Here is a 15,564-nt window from a genome sequence, read left to right as displayed (position 1 = left end):
GAAGAGAGGTGGGAGGCGGGAGGGTGGGTAGGGCTTCACTTGCATCAGTGAAGCTTTGGTGCTATGTGTGTAGGTATTCATTGTGCCTGTCCGCATGTCTGAGATTTAAAAAGCAAACCACGAGCCCTGGCCAGTTTGGCTCAGCGGTTGGAGCATCGGCCTGCAGATCAGAGAGTCCTGGGTTTGGTTCCTGCTAGGGGCACATACCAAAAACAAAACAAAAAAACACGAAAGTACCAGGAGAAAACATGAAAAAAGACAAGCCTTTCTAGGCACGACACAAAGTCTTGGAAGAAGACTGATAAACTGACTTTATAAAAATGTAAAACTCTACCCTGGCCTGTTTGGCTCAGTGGTTAGAACATCAACCTGAGGACCAGAGAGTCCCGGGTTCGGTTCCTGCTAAGGGCACGTACCTTGGTTGTGGTTTGTCCCCGGCCCTGGTTGGGGTTGTGTAGGTGGCAACCAGTCGATGTGTCTCTCTCACGTTGATATTTCTCTCTCTCTTCCTCCCTCTCTCCCTTCCGTTGTATCTGAAGATAAATGCAAAAATGTCCTGGGGTGAGGATAAAAAAAAAAAAAAAAGTAAAATTCCGGAATGGAATATACCTCTCCGGAGTTAGGAAAACAGATTTGCTATGCGTGACGAAGAGGAATTCCCTCCCCACGTGACTGGCAAAGATCAAGGTTTGCTACTGAGCTCTCCCCGGTGCAGCTGGCATCAGGAGACAAGTACTCACGCTGCTGGTGAGAACAGAATCTGCGGAGGGTGATGTGACAGCGTCCTCGACATTTTTAAACATCCATAACCTTAGGTCAAGCACTTCCCTGTAGTGAAGTCCTCACGCAGGTTCACAAAACCAAAAATAATCCTGCTGCACTATTGCAGCAAAAGATTGGAAATAACCGGGATGCCCAGCACACACATGCCGTGGAATAGTATACAGTCCTCAAAATCAAGGCAGGTAGGTCTGTGTGAGCCAGCAAAGACTGATGTCCAATATATGTTGTCTGTCCAGCAACATACTCAAGTGTGGAGCAGTGTGTTCAATCTTCTGTGGTTTGTTTTAAAAAGGAGGGAGGTAGCAGTTTCCAGCAAGGACGCTGAGAATACTGGGAAAGTCTGTGGTGCAGATGGCAGATGGAGAGCCAGGGCTCGAGGAGTGGGAGCTTACAAATGAGCAAGGGAGAAGGGGAGAATGGTCCGTGCGGTAATGAATCACAGTTGGAGACACCAGGACAAACTCATGTTTAGCTCGATACAGATGATTTCACACAGGCCTATTTCTAGCTTCGTGTATATGAACATATGTGTCCTTGCGCTGTCGCCTGAGGGGTGAGAAGCAAAGAGACTCCAGTAGTTCTAGGTTTTTAACATCATTCTCCGATAAAAGGAATCAAGTCTCCGTGGAGCAAGGGCTGATTCTGGGTCTGGGCTGAAAACTGACAACCTATGCCTACAGAACACTCGTGCCAGAGAGTAAGCAAGTGTCCAAAATCCAACACGGCGATCAGTGATGGGGTTGTGTCCAGGGGATACAGGAGCCAAACGAGAAAACTGTGAATGGCCAAGGCTAGAACAACCTGAGAAACAAGGTGGCCCTGGATTATAATCCAAAGAATAAATTAATGTCCATGAGTCCATACTGATCTAAATAAACGAGAGACCAGAAATCTCCCCTCCCGGAGATCCACACAGGCACTCCGCCCTCGAGAGGTGAAGCACACCTCTGCTCCTGAGGTGCGAGTTGTACCTACAGTGTGCACAGGAAAAGTAGCCCGCAGTGGAGAACCCGGACAGACGCCACCTCCGCCAAATGAGGTCACCTCGAGAGCACGTCCCTTCGGTCTGAAGTCACAAGAATGGCATCTTGCCTGTGACCTTCCACTTCCCCGAAGCAGATAACCTCAGTGGAATCAAAGGCAAAATATCTCACAAGTCCAAAAAGACATTCTGCCACATACCTGACTGGTATTCCTGAAAGACTGTCCAGGTCCTCAAAGCAGGAAAACTTGGGGAACCCCCAGCCCGGAGGAGCCTCCGGACATGGCGACTGAATGTAACACGTCCTTCGGGCTGGGACCCTAGAACAGAAAAAAGCAAAAACTGAAGAAATCCGAATAAACGATGGCCTTTAGTTAATGACACCATATAAATATTGGTCCACGATAACGTATAAGAATTGTGACAAATGTACCACGTTGCTGTCAAATAATAATAGAGGATACTGAGTCTGCAGCATATGGGAACCTTCTGTATGATCGCAATTTTTCCATAAGTTTAAACGTATTCTCAAATGTTTATTTGAAAACGCTGAGATAAATATATATTTTTAAATCCTCATAGAAGCGTCGAAAAACTAAGATAATACAGGATTTCCGGGGCACATCCAAGAGAAAGCAAGAGAGAGTCAGGACAGCCAAGGTCACGCTCCCTGTGGCATCCCCCTCTCCAAACGAGCTAGGCTGTGGGCACAAGCAGGGTTGGGGAGCTCACGGAGTGAAAGGGGCGCAGTCAGAATCCAGTGCCCCCAGGAGCTGGAAGTCTTACAGGACGTGAGGCTGTGACCCGGAAGGACGGACACTGCGCGGGAAGAGCACAGTGGGAGTGGACCTGCCCTTTCTTCCCCCAACTCAAAGCCTGTGGGCAGCCCACTGCCGAGAGCGGCAATACTGCGACTGGGGACGGGCAGCCCAGACTCCACCCGGGGGTCTGTGGGACCAAAGCACCAAGCAGGAATAGGTGTGAACCCCTCTAGAGGACAGCACCGCACTTCATGCCTCGGGAGACCCGCACACTCTTGTCTCCGAGCAGCCCTCGGTAAGAGGGACCCGGGGCACGAGGCACCCTGAGTGAAGCCAGCGGAAGCACCCATCACAGACCCACCCAGACTTCACATATTGGAAGTAGTAGCTACAGACCGTACGACATCCGGTTTCCAGCAGACCTCTTATCCACGGGGATCCTGGAAAAAGAAAAGCTGGAAAATATGGAAGAGAAGTTAAAATACTCGGACGAGAGACTGAAAATAGTGACAAAATCAAACATACATGTGTCATAGTTTCAGAAGACAAGAGTATGGGAGCCCGGCCGGTGTGGCTCAGTGGTTGAGCGTTGACCCTGCACCAAGAGGTCGCCAGTTCGATTCCCGGTCAGGGCACAAGCCCAGGTTGTGGGCTTAATCTCCAGTTGTGGGGGTGGTGTGGGAGGTGGCTGATCCATGTGTCTCTCTCACATCAATGTTTCTATCTCTCCCTTCCTCTCTCTAAAAAAAAAAAAAAATCAATAAAAACATTTAAAAAAAAATAAAATGTATTTTGTGCCCTGGTTGGGTGGCTCAATTGGAGTGTCCTCCTGTAGACTGAAAAGTGGCCGGTTCAACTCCTGATCATGGCACACGCCCAGGTTGCAGGCTGGATCCCCAGTAGGGGGCGTGCAGGAGGCAGCCCATTGATGTTTCTCTCTCTCTCCCCCTTTCTCTCTCTCTAAAAACAAAAAATCAATACAATATATCCTTTGGTGAGGATTATAAGTAAGTAAATAAATAAAATGTATTTTGTAACTTTGGAAACTACTCAAAATGCCTTGATTCAGGAGTAGAAATGTACAAAGTTTAACACTTATATCTCTTGGATATTTATAAATCATAACCTAGTAAGAAATAGATTTCATTGGAAACAGAGTTTACATTTTACATAAACTCCGCTGACAAACTGTAACTACAAAAAGGGGTGTGGTAGATACATACAAACTGATGCAATTTCAGGTTATCTCTGGAAAAATACACAAGAAAGTAGTAAGTATGGCTGCTTCTGGGGAAGGAACTGGGATGGGCAAATTTCACCATATGCCCTTTTGAAATTGTGTATCTAACTTAAAAAATATATTAAACCATCGGAAGCTAATAATTTTATGGAAATACAAAGGGCTAAGAAGAGCCAAAACACTGTTAAAAATAAGGTCATGAGCCTGGCTGGTGTGGCTCAGTGGTTGAGCGTCGACCCTGCACCAAGAGGTCGCTGGTTCGATTCCTGGTCAGGGCACATGCCCAGGTTGTGGGCCCGATCCCCAGTGGGGGGCATGCAGGAGGCAGCCAATCGATGTTCTCTCTCATCGATGTTTCTCTCTCTTTCTCTCCCTCTCCCTAAAAATCAATAAAGAAAAAAAATTTTTTGCCCTGGCCGGTTTGGCTCAGCGGTTAGAGCATCAGCCTGCAGTCCTGAGAGACCCGGGTTCGGTTCCCACTAAGGGCATGTACCTTGGTTGCAGTTTGTCCCCGGCCCTGGTCGGTCGTGTGGGTGGCAGCCACTTGATGTGTCCCTTTCACATTGATGTTTCTCTCTCTCTCTCTCTCTTCCTCTCTCTCCCTCCCACTCTACCTGAACAAAAAATGTCCTCGGGTGAGGATAAAAAATAAATAAAAAAGAAAAAGAAAAAATTTTTTTTAATTAAAATAATAATAATAATAATAATGTCATAGGGTCTTGCTCTTCGGCATAGCAATAATTTGTATAAAGCTATAGTGATGAAGACAGTACAGTGAGGTGTGGACAGGAAAACTGACCAGTAGTGGGAAAGAGCTCAGCAACAGGCGTCACTTGGGGACACCTGAGGGGTGACTGAGGTGGCATCACAGCTCAGCAGGAAAGTGAGTACTTTTGCAATAACTGGTGGTGATGCATGTTAAACAAACAAACAAAAAATTTAAATCAATGAAATTGGATCCTTACACACATTGTGAGAATATATTTTAAAAAATTTTAAATATGTTTTTATTGATTTTTTTTTAGAGAGAGGAAGGGAAAGAGAGATAAGAACATCAATATGAGAAACATCGATCGGCTGCCTCCAGCCAGCCCCCCACCAGGGATCGAACCTGAAACCTGGGCACGTGCCCTGACCAGGAATTGAACTGAGACTTCTCAGTCCATGGGATGATGCTCAATCCACTGAGCCACACTGGCCGGGTGAGAATACATTTTTAACTTGAGATAAGGATTTTGTAAGAATTAGAAAATACAACCATAAAGGAAGATTGCTAAAATTCAACTACATTAGAATGAAAGCCCCTGGCCCTGGCCGGTTTGGCTCAGCGGTTACAGCGTTGGCCCGCAGTTCAGAGAGACTGGGGTTCGGTTCCCGCTAAGGGCACGTACCTCGGTTGCAGTTTGTCCCCGGCCCTGGTTGGGTTGTGCGGGTGGCAGCCACTCGATGTGTCCCTTTCGCGTCGATGTTTCTCTCTCTCTCTCTCTGTCTCTCTCTCCCTCCCACTTTATCTGAACAAGAAATAGAAAAATGTCTTCGGGTGAGGATAAAAAAAAAAAGATATAAAGGCAAGCCATGAACTGTAAGAAGATATTTGCAACTCATATTCTGAACTATATTTAGGGTATATAAAGAACTGTGAATAAGAAAACCCAACAGAAAAGTGGGCAAAAAAGGAATTTCACAGAAAAGGAAGCACACATAGTTCCCAAACATATGAAATGATGTTCAACCTTGTTATAAAACAGAAAAATGTAAATTAAAATCACTATGTCATCTCATACTGTGCTGGATAAAATTAAGGTTTGATAACAGATGCTGGTGAAGAAGTGGAAGAAAGAACCGCAGGTATACATATACATTTGTACAGCTTCTTTGGAAAACATTTGACAACATCTGGTAAAATTGAGCATGCACATACCATGCACCCATCAATTCCTCCTCGGGGTATAACCCTGTGCCAATGTGTGCTTATGCACACTAGAAGACATACAAAAATATATAGAGCATCAGGTTTGAAAACAAAATATAAACAAATGAAGGATCCATCAATGGCAGAATTAATAAGATGGGGGTTATAGCTGCACGGTGGAATATTATTTAGCAATAAAAAATGAGCCCTGGCCGGTTTGGCTCAAGCCCTGGCCGGTTTGGCTCAGCGGTTAGAGCGTCGGCCTGCGGTCCCGAGAGACCCGGGTTCGGTTCCCGCTAAGGGCACGTACCTCGGTTGCAGTTTGTCCCCGGCCCTGGTTGGTCGTGCGGGTGGCAGCCACTCGATGTGTCCCTTTCACATCGATGTTTATCTCTCTCTTCATCTCTCCCCCTCCCACTCTACCTGAACAAAAAATAGAAAAATGTCCTCAGGTGAGGATAAAAAAAAATGAATAAGGTAGCCTAAAAATACCCTACCAGCCCTCCTCAAAATTGTCAAGGTCATCAAAAACAAGGAAGGTCTGAGAAATTTTCACAACCACAAGGAGCCTAAGGAGACATAATGACTTGAAGTAATGTGCTATTCTGGACGGGATCCTGAGACAGAAAAAGGACAATAGGTAAAAAAAAAAGAAAATTTGAATAAACTATGGATATATACATAAATAATTTTTTAATCCTCACATGAGGATATTTTTTCATTGATTTTCAGATAGAGTGGGAGGGAGGGTGGGAGGAAGAGAGAGAGAAACATTGATATGAGACAGAGACACTCATCAATTGGTTGCCTCCCCACAACCCCTACCAGAGCTGGGGATCAAACCGCAACCAAGGCCCTGGCCAGTTTGGCTCAGCAGTTAGAGTGTAGGCCCGTGGACCAGAGAGTCCCGGGTTCGGTTCCCCAAAGAGCACGTACCTTGGTTGCAGTTTGTCCCTGGCCCTGGTTGGGGTCATGTGGGTGGCAACCACTCAATGTGTCTCTCTCACATCGATGTTTCTCTCTCTCTCTCTTCCTTCCTCTCTCCTTCCCACTCTACCTGAAGATAAATGCAAAAGTATCCTCGGGTGAGGATTAAAAAAAAACACCAAAAAACCGAACCAAGGTACGTGTCCTCGACCAGAATCAAACCTGAGACTCTTCGGAACACAGGCTGATCTCCAGCCACAGGGTCACACTGGCCAGGGCAACTATGAACTTATATTAATAATGTACATCCCGGCCAGTGTGGCTCAGTGGTTGAGAGTCGACCCATGTACCAAGAGGTCGCCAGTTCGATTCCTGGTCAGGGCACATGCCCAGGTTGTGGGCCAGATCTCCACGGGGGGCATGCGGCACATGCAGGAGGCGGCCAATCAATGTTCTCTCTCATCAGTGTTTCTCTCTCTCTCCTTCTCCCTTCCTCTCTCGCTAAAATTAATGAAGGGGAAAAAATTACAACTAAACTAAAGAACAAACATCACTCAAAACCACCTGGAATCAAGTTGAATGGAAGTCCTACAACTATGGAATTAAAGAAGCAGCCTCATCGAGACTGGTAGGAGGGGCAGAGGTGCAGGTGGGCTGGTCCCCACACTCAGGTGTGTTGGATAAAAACCAGGAGGGAAACCTTGGCTGGGAAGGTCCTCCCTGAGAAGGGAGAGGTCCGTCCCACACCAGGCTCCCAGCTCAGGGTTCCGGTGCCAGGAAGAGAAGTCCCCATAACTCCTGGCTGCAAAAACCAGTGGGAATTGAGGCTGAAGGAGTCTGAGGCTGCTGGAGCCCCAGGCAGACCCTCTTAAAGGGTCTTTACTCGGACTCACATCCTTCCATAAGACTGTCAAGGGGGCTCCCATAACACTGTCAGCTGATTTCTCAAAAGAAACTTTGCAGGCCAGAAGGGAGGGGCAAGAAATATTCAAAATGATGAAAAGCAAGAACCTACAACCAAGATTACTCGATCCTGCATAGCTATCATTTAGAATTGATGGACATATAGTTTCCCAAATAAGAAAAAGCTAAAGGAGTTCATCACCACCAAACCTGTATTATATGAAATGTTGAAGAGTCTTCTTGAAGAAAAAGAAGATAAAAAATATGAATAAAATGGCAATAAATACATATCAACAACTGAACCTATGAACAAAATGAAGAAGCAGAACGGAAACAGACTCATAGATAGAACTTTTTGTTGGTTGCCAGATGGGAGGGGGGTTGGGGGAATGGGTGGAAAAGGTGAAGGGATTAAGAAGTGCAAATTGGTTGTTAGGCTGACAAAGCCCAAAGGGAAGCGGAGAGAGGGGAAGAGATAAACCAAAGCACTTATATGCATATATGCTTCACCAATGGACACAGACAACAGTGTGGGGAGGCAGGAGAGGGGTGGGAGCTGAGGAGGGGTCAATGGGGGAAAAAGGAGGGACATCTGTAATGTATTCAACAGTAAAGGCAAGTCTTAATTTTAAAAAACGTCTATTATGCCCTGGCCGGTTTGGTTCAGCAGTTAGAGCATCGGCCTGCGGTCCTGAGAGACCCAGGTTCGGTTCCCGCTAAGGGCACGTACCTCAGTTGCAGTTTGTCCCCGGCCCTGGTTGGGTCGTGCAGGTGGCAACCACTCGATGTGTTTCTTTCACGTCGATGTTTCTCTCTCTCTCTCCCCCTCTCAGTCTATCTGAACAAAAAATGGAAAAATGTCCTCAGGTGAGGATAAAAACATAAAATAAAAAACGCCTATTACTAAAAATAAAACAAGTTATAACAGCATTAACATGTATCAATTTTTAAAATAATGTTAAGCAAAAGATATGCAGAAGTACAGACAAAATGACTGTATATTAAGTTCAAGAACAAGCAAATAAAAATGTTTAGAATAAAAAAACATGGTAAAACTAAAACTAGAACAACAGTATTATTTTATAGGTGAGAAAAATGAGCTCACTATTTGTATAAGGTTCACAGAACTTCCAGGGTCAGAAAATAAAGGAAGTATAAAAACAAAATACATGCCCTGGCCGGTTTGGCTCAGCGGCTGGAGCGTCGGCCTGCGGACCAGAGACTCCTGGGTTCGGTTCCCGCTAGGGGCACGTACCAAAAAACAAAATACAGAATAATAGTTATCTCTGGCAGGGTAGGGGGCAGAGGAGGGTGGAAGGAGAGAGGAAATGGGATGTGATCTGGTTTGAGCACACAGTGGGCTTCTGGGATTGTAGAAATGTTCTATTTCTTATCCTGGGTGGAGGGTACACGTGTTTTTTGTTAAAAAAAATTTTTTTTCTTTATTGATTTTAGAGAGAGTGCAAGGGAGAGGAAGAGATAGAAACATTGATGACAGAGAACATCGACTGGTTGCCTCCTGCATGCCTCCCATGGAGGATCTGGCCCACAACCTGGGCATGTGCCCTGATCGGGAATCGAACTGGCCACCTCTTGGGGCAGGGGTCGACGCTCAACCACTGAGCCACACCAGCCGAGACTGTACACGTGTTTTATGTGATTCTTTAAACATTACGTATATTGTCATATACTTCTGTATGTATCCTATGTTTCACAAATTTTACATTTTTATTAAAAAATAAAAACTACTCCTCTGGCCTCTGCTCAGGCTGTCTGGCCCTGGTCCACTGGCAGGATTACTGTGAGGAAGGCCACTCCCATGGCTCTCGGGGATCTCAACATGGCCTTGACCTCCAAGGTGGCTCCCCATGGCCTCACCTAAGCTGATGGAAGGAAGATGCCCTCCTGGTCCACACCTGGCTGCTTGAATATATGCCTATCAGACCAGAAAAAGCTCCTGATCGGGGCCGTGCATAATGGTCATCTGTGTCCCTTCCCATGACACACCGTCAGGCCCAGCCTGGGCTGTCGGGGTCTTGGGAGTCAGTCAGCTGGTTCGGCCCATCAGGGATGGGGCTTCAGTCTGGGCACCACCAAGGCTGGAGGACAGAGGCGTCTCAGGACAGATCCCTGGTCACTGGCTCTGGGCTAGGAATTCCTACTCAATTCCTAGACAAAGTCCCCACTGCCCCAAGGGACCGACAAGGGAGATGGGCCAGCAGCCAAGCGGGATGGAATCATGGGTGAAAGATGATTAAAAACTTAAAAAATAATTTCCCCAGACCAGAGGCCCATGCAGGACTAGTCCTGGCACTGAGAAGGCTCAGGGCAAATCTGCTGATCCAGTGCCAAGGAGGGCCCAGCCCATGAGCCACAGAACAAGGCTTTGACCCAAAGGGACCAAGATTTAGCCCTGGGAGGGCCAATTCCCTCCCATACAGTCTACCCCATAACTTGAGTGTCCCCATGTCTGACAACAGGGGAAGGGGACCTGACTCTGAATAGTTTCCCAAAGGAACATGGAGGCACAGACTGGCTATGGGAGCTGCCCACAGCCACACAGCCAGTGGCAGGTCTTGAACCCGAGGCTCAGCCCTGGTGGCGGGAGAGGCCCTAGCTCCGAGGCTCAGCCCTGGTGGCGGGAGAGGCCCTAGCTCCGAGGCTCAGCCCTGGTGGCGGGAGAGGCCCTAGCTCCCAGGCTCAGCCCTGGTGGCGGGAGAGGCCCTAGCTCCGAGGCTCAGCCCTGGTGGCGGGAGAGGCCCTAGCTCCGAGGCTCAGCCCTGGTGGCGGGAGAGGCCCTAGCTCCGAGGCTCAGCCCTGGTGGCGGGAGAGGCCCTAGCTCCAGGATGCTCAGCCCTGGTGGCGGGGAGAGGCCCTAGCTCCGAGGCTCAGCCCTGGTGGCGGGGAGAGGCCCTAGCTCCAGGAGGCTCAGCCCTGGTGGCGGGAGAGGCCCTAGCTCCAGGAGGCTCAGCCCTGGTGGCAGGGAGAGGCCCTAGCTCCGAGGCTCAGCCCTGGTGGCGGGAGAGGCCCTAGCTCCGAGGCTCAGCCCTGGTGGCGGGAGAGGCCCTAGCTCCAGGATGCTCAGCCCTGGTGGCGGGGAGAGGCCCTAGCTCCGAGGCTCAGCCCTGGTGGCGGGAGAGGCCCTAGCTCCAGGAGGCTCAGCCCTGGTGGCGGGAGAGGCCCTAGCTCCAGGAGGCTCAGCCCTGGTGGCGGGAGAGGCCCTAGCTCCGAGGCTCAGCCCTGGTGGCGGGAGAGGCCCTAGCTCCGAGGCTCAGCCCTGGTGGCGGGAGAGGCCCTAGCTCCAGGAGGCTCAGCCCTGGTGGCGGGAGAGGCCCTAGCTCCGAGGCTCAGCCCTGGTGGCGGGAGAGGCCCTAGCTCCGAGGCTCAGCCCTGGTGGCGGGAGAGGCCCTAGCTCCGAGGCTCAGCCCTGGTGGCGGGAGAGGCCCTAGCTCCAGGAGGCTCAGTCCTGGTGGCGGGAGAGGCCCTAGCTCCGAGGCTCAGTCCTGGTGGTGGGAGAGGCCCTAGCTCCGAGGCTCAGTCCTGGTGGTGGGAGAGGCCCTAGCTCCGAGGCTCAGCCCTGGTGGCGGGGAGAGGCCCTAGCTCCGAGGCTCAGTCCTGGTGGCGGGGAGAGGCCCTAGCTCCAGGAGGCTCAGCCCTGGTGGCGGGGAGAGGCCCTAGCTCCAGGAGGCTCAGCCCTGGTGGCGGGGAGAGGCCCTAGCTCCCAGGCTCAGCCCTGGTGGCGGGAGAGGCCCTAGCTCCAGGAGGCTCAGCCCTGGTGGCGGGGAGAGGCCCTAGCTCCGAGGCTCAGCCCTTCTAGTTGGGAGCGTAGATCCCTCCAATGGGGTCCTGAAGGAAGGATAGGAGAGAGGGCACAAGCAGCCAGCAACCACCCCCCTCCAACATAGTAACCCTAATCAAGCATACAGTTACCCTCAGCCCTAAAGCAGGCAAGATCTAGCCTCAGTCCAGAAAACACTCCCCAGCCCAGAGCCAGCAAGAGCTGTCCTATGGGGTAAGGGACCCCAAATCCCAAAGGCCCAGGAAAGTGACGGCAGGGTCCACCACAAGCTCACAGCTCCAGCAAGAGGAAGTGAAGGGGAAGTTCCAGGTCTGGGGGCTCCTGGCTTCCCCTAACCTAAAACCAAAGGACTCCTTGGGTAGACTTGGGCAGCTGGGGGAGGCAACAGGCAGCCTGGGCTCACCCATCCACTGCAGAGAGAGGACCAGCCAGCTCCCTTGAAAGTTCCAAAAAAAGACCATTATACCCTTTCATTCTGAAATCCCCCTCCTGGGAATTTACCCAAAGAAGGAAAAAGCTGTGCGCACAAAGGTAACCAGAGCGTTGTTTATAAAGAGACAACTGGGGGACTTAAATGGCCAGTGAGAGCCGTGTCCTGATGGTGCTGCCCTTGCCAGGCGGATTGGCAGCCTCTAAACCAGCAAGCCTGAGGACACAGACCTGGGCTCAGAGCGGCTGTTTTCCCTTGAACAGACTATAAAATTGTGTCGAGATCAGTTAAGAGCATACTGAAACTCCAGGGGAAGAAACTCTGGACAGATGAAAACAGCCAACACGTCCGAGACTATTTGCTCATCTATAAAATGGGGCTAATTCTACCCATGCTTCAGGGGCGTGAGACTACGGATGTGACCACACAGGCAAAGGGCTGGCCTCATGGCTTGACCCTGATGAGTGTTCAAGAAATAGCAGCTCAAGCAAATCAAAGTGACGGCCCATTTATCACATCTAAGACTGGGAGAAACACGGATGCTGAGGACATCGACGTTGGAGAGGCTGTAGGGGACAAGCACTCCCATGTCTTGTTGGGGAGCAATCTGAGACCCAGAAATTTCACTACAAGGAATTTGACCTCTGCGTGTCTTTGGGAATATTATGCCAACATATGTTTGTGATAGTGCAAACTAATGATCGTGTACCAACAAAACTGGAAACAAATGCCCACCAAAGCGGACGGGTTATAGGAACTGTGCCATCCACGGCATGAGATTCTGTGAAACTGTCAAAACAAACAAGGAAGAACACGTTGATACCTCGGGCAGGAAATTTCTGTGTACAGCGTGACCACTTTAATATACTTTACATATACATATCCTTAGTTCAAAGTGCAATACCATTTTTCTAAAGATAGTAGCAGAGCCCTGGCCGGTTTGGCTCAGCGGTTGGAGCGTTGGCCTGCGGTCCAGAGAGACCCGGGTTCGGTTCCCGCTAAGGGCACGTACCTCGGTTGCAGTTTGTCCCCGGCCCTGGTTGGGTCGTGCGGGTGGCAACCACTCGATGTGTCCCTTTCAAGTCGATGTTTCTTTCTGTCTCTTTCCCTCCCACTCTATCTGAACAAAAAATGGAAAAAACTGAGATGCTGCCCAGTTCCTGAATTGCTTAATAAAGCCAATTAGATCTTCAAATTTACTCAGTTGAATTTTAACAGTTTATATAATATATATATTACAAATACTTGTGTTAATAGGGTTGAGTGGCAGAATTACAAGCCATTTATTTACTGTGGGTTTTTTTTTAAAAGGTTTTTAAAGTATACATGACAAAATTTACCATCTTAACCATTTATTTATTTATTTTTATTTTTATTTTTTTAGCCCCAAGCCCCGGCCCAAGCCCCACCCTCCGCCTTAGGCCACCATCTTAACCATTTTTAAGTGTAGCTCAGTGGCATTAAGTACATTCATTGTTGTCATCATCACCACTCATCTCGAGAACTTTTTCAATATTCCAAATGGAAACTGTCCCATTAAACACTAACTCCCCATTTATCCCTCCCCTTCCAGCCCCTACTTCATGTCTATGAATTTGACTCCTCTAGGGATCTCATATAAGTGGAATCATATAGTATTTGTCCTTCTATAACTGGCTTATTTCACTTAGCATAATGTCCTTAAGGTTCATCCATGTTGTAGCATGTGACAGGATTTCCATCTTTAAGACTGAATCACATTTCATTGTATGGATATGTTGCATCTTGCTTATCCATTCATTCGTCCAGCAGTGGGCCCTTGGGTTGTTTTTACCACTGGGCTATTATGAATGATGCTGTGAACATGGGTGTGCAGATCTGTTCATGACCCCACCTCAATGCCTTTGGACATATACCCAGAAGTGGAATTGCTAGATCATATGGTAATTGTTTATATTTTTGAAGAACTGCCAGACTATTTTCCACAGTGGCTGTATCATTTTACATCCCCACCAGCAATGCACGAGTACTCTATTTTAAAGTTTTATTTTAACAGCTGTTAAGGAGACTGATGTGAGGCTTTGGGCTTATTCCTGGTGTTGCTACTCCGTGCTCTCTAAAACACATGGCATGTTCTGTGCTGGCAACAACTGAGAGCAATCTGGGGAAGCCCCACACACCGAGGCCCCACCTGGTGGTGGCCTAGGTGCAAGCAGGGCCAAGTTAGAAGACAGAAGCCCACCCTGTCGTCCTTGCTGCTGCCCCTGGGTGGAGGCTCCCGAGGAAAGCGGAACACCTTCCAGGGCGCTCATCTTTACAGGCCCTCAGTGTCAGGAGTTCCTGGAGGCCAAGGTGAGGTGCTTGTCCACTCAGGCCTCCCTGCCTGTTACAGGGAGCACACAGTGCCTGCAGCTTGGGAGCTGGCCAAGCAGACCTGGGCATGGGCTCGAGATCTGGTCATGGAAGTTGGTCCCACCCATATGCAGCTAGAGTGGGGCCCCCAAGGACCCTTGGAGGTCAGGCCTGCAGCTTCCGGGACCCTCAAACCCTCTCCCCTAGTTTCTCAATATTTGTGCCAGGGAATACCTGTATTGGAAAGGTCGGTGTGGGAGTGATAGAAGATACGGTTCCTGGGCCCAGGTCCTGGATTCGGGTTAAGTTTTGGCACTGGTTCTGGAAATCCGCATCACTGAAAAGCATGCTCGCTTGAGAAGTGGATCAGGGAAAGACCTGGTCTTACCCTCAGGAAGGGAGGCAGGGGTGTGGCCTGCGACCTAAGGCGGGCGAGGAAAGCTCCTGACATTAGCCCTGTAGAGGTCACGCCTGCCACACAGAAGGGGTTCTGAGCTGGGGTATGAAGGACCAGGCCGGAGGGCAGGGAGCACCTCTAGGACCCTGCTTCCCTGCTCAGCCGAGGGACCTCACGGAGAAAAGGCCAAGGTTTCAGTGATACCACCAGTCTCCAATACCCCAGGGAAGGGTCAGCGGTCTGGCATTTACCGAATAGTGATGGCATTCACAACGGGCGTCATGCTGAACTCCATACTGGCTTTATTCAGTCCTCAGACCAGACAGATGTGGTGGCCCAGGCCACAGAGGCTAACTACTCAGCCTGACTGACCCTCAGCGCTGACAGTGGGCGAGCTGGGACTTTTAGAACCCAGTCAGTCTGATTCCAAACCTGTACTACAAACAATGGGGTGAGGGGAAAAATGATAGGAATCAGTTAAAATATCCCCATATTGGCTGTGTGAAACTCCAGGCAAGGACCTGTGGTGACTGTGGGTACCTGGGAGGCCACTCCTTGTCAGACTGCTTGGTCTCCTATCAGGTGGTTCAGTGGGACAGCCATAGAGTAGGCAGCCTGATTCTGTCCCTGCCTCCTGGGGCTCCCTGCCCTCAGGACCTTTTTCTGTTTGTGAGAACAAGTGGTAGTGGTAGTACCAGTTGAGATTTTCAGCACCTTCCAAGTCAAGCTCTTCCCATTCTTTGATGTGGACCAAGAGTGTTTTACAATTCTCTGTTAAGTGCTCTAAAAACGTAGCCGTCAGCCTAGCCAGTGTGGCTCAGTGGATTGAGTGTCGTTCCATGGACTAAGAGGTCCTGGTTCGATTCCTGGTCAGGGCACATGCCGGGGTTGCAGGCTCGATCCCCAGTAGGGGGCTTGTGGGGGTTGCAGGCTCGATCCCCAGTAGGGGGCTTGTGGGAGGCAGAGATCGTTTCTCTCTCTCCCTCCCTCCCTCCAAAAAATAAAAACATATAAAAAATAAACTTTTAAAAAATGGAGCTTCATTTGTCTCTCCCACCCAGAACCTGTCAGGGTGGAAAGCTAAAGCTGTAGGTGGGAG

At 49.4% G+C, this 15,564-nt stretch overlaps 1 protein-coding gene across 1 annotated transcript in view; it reads right to left on the bottom strand.

Moving 5' to 3' along the window:
• ANAPC7 (anaphase promoting complex subunit 7) overlaps positions 1-15,564 on the bottom strand; it is a 49,715-nt gene that overhangs the window by 11,946 nt on the left and 22,205 nt on the right. The window contains exons 10-11 of the mRNA XM_036276790.1: positions 2,923-2,981; positions 1,966-2,085 (exon numbers count right to left, since the gene is read on the bottom strand). Coding sequence (XP_036132683.1) covers positions 1,966-2,085; positions 2,923-2,981 — 179 coding nt within the window. The remainder of the gene's footprint in view (positions 1-1,965; positions 2,086-2,922; positions 2,982-15,564) is intronic.

Source organism: Molossus molossus, unplaced genomic scaffold, assembly GCF_014108415.1.
Source record: "Molossus molossus isolate mMolMol1 unplaced genomic scaffold, mMolMol1.p scaffold_m16_p_22, whole genome shotgun sequence".
Lineage (NCBI taxonomy): Eukaryota > Metazoa > Chordata > Mammalia > Chiroptera > Molossidae > Molossus > Molossus molossus.
Note: the sequence above shows the minus strand (reverse complement) of the source record. Positions and strands in the feature narration are given on the sequence as shown.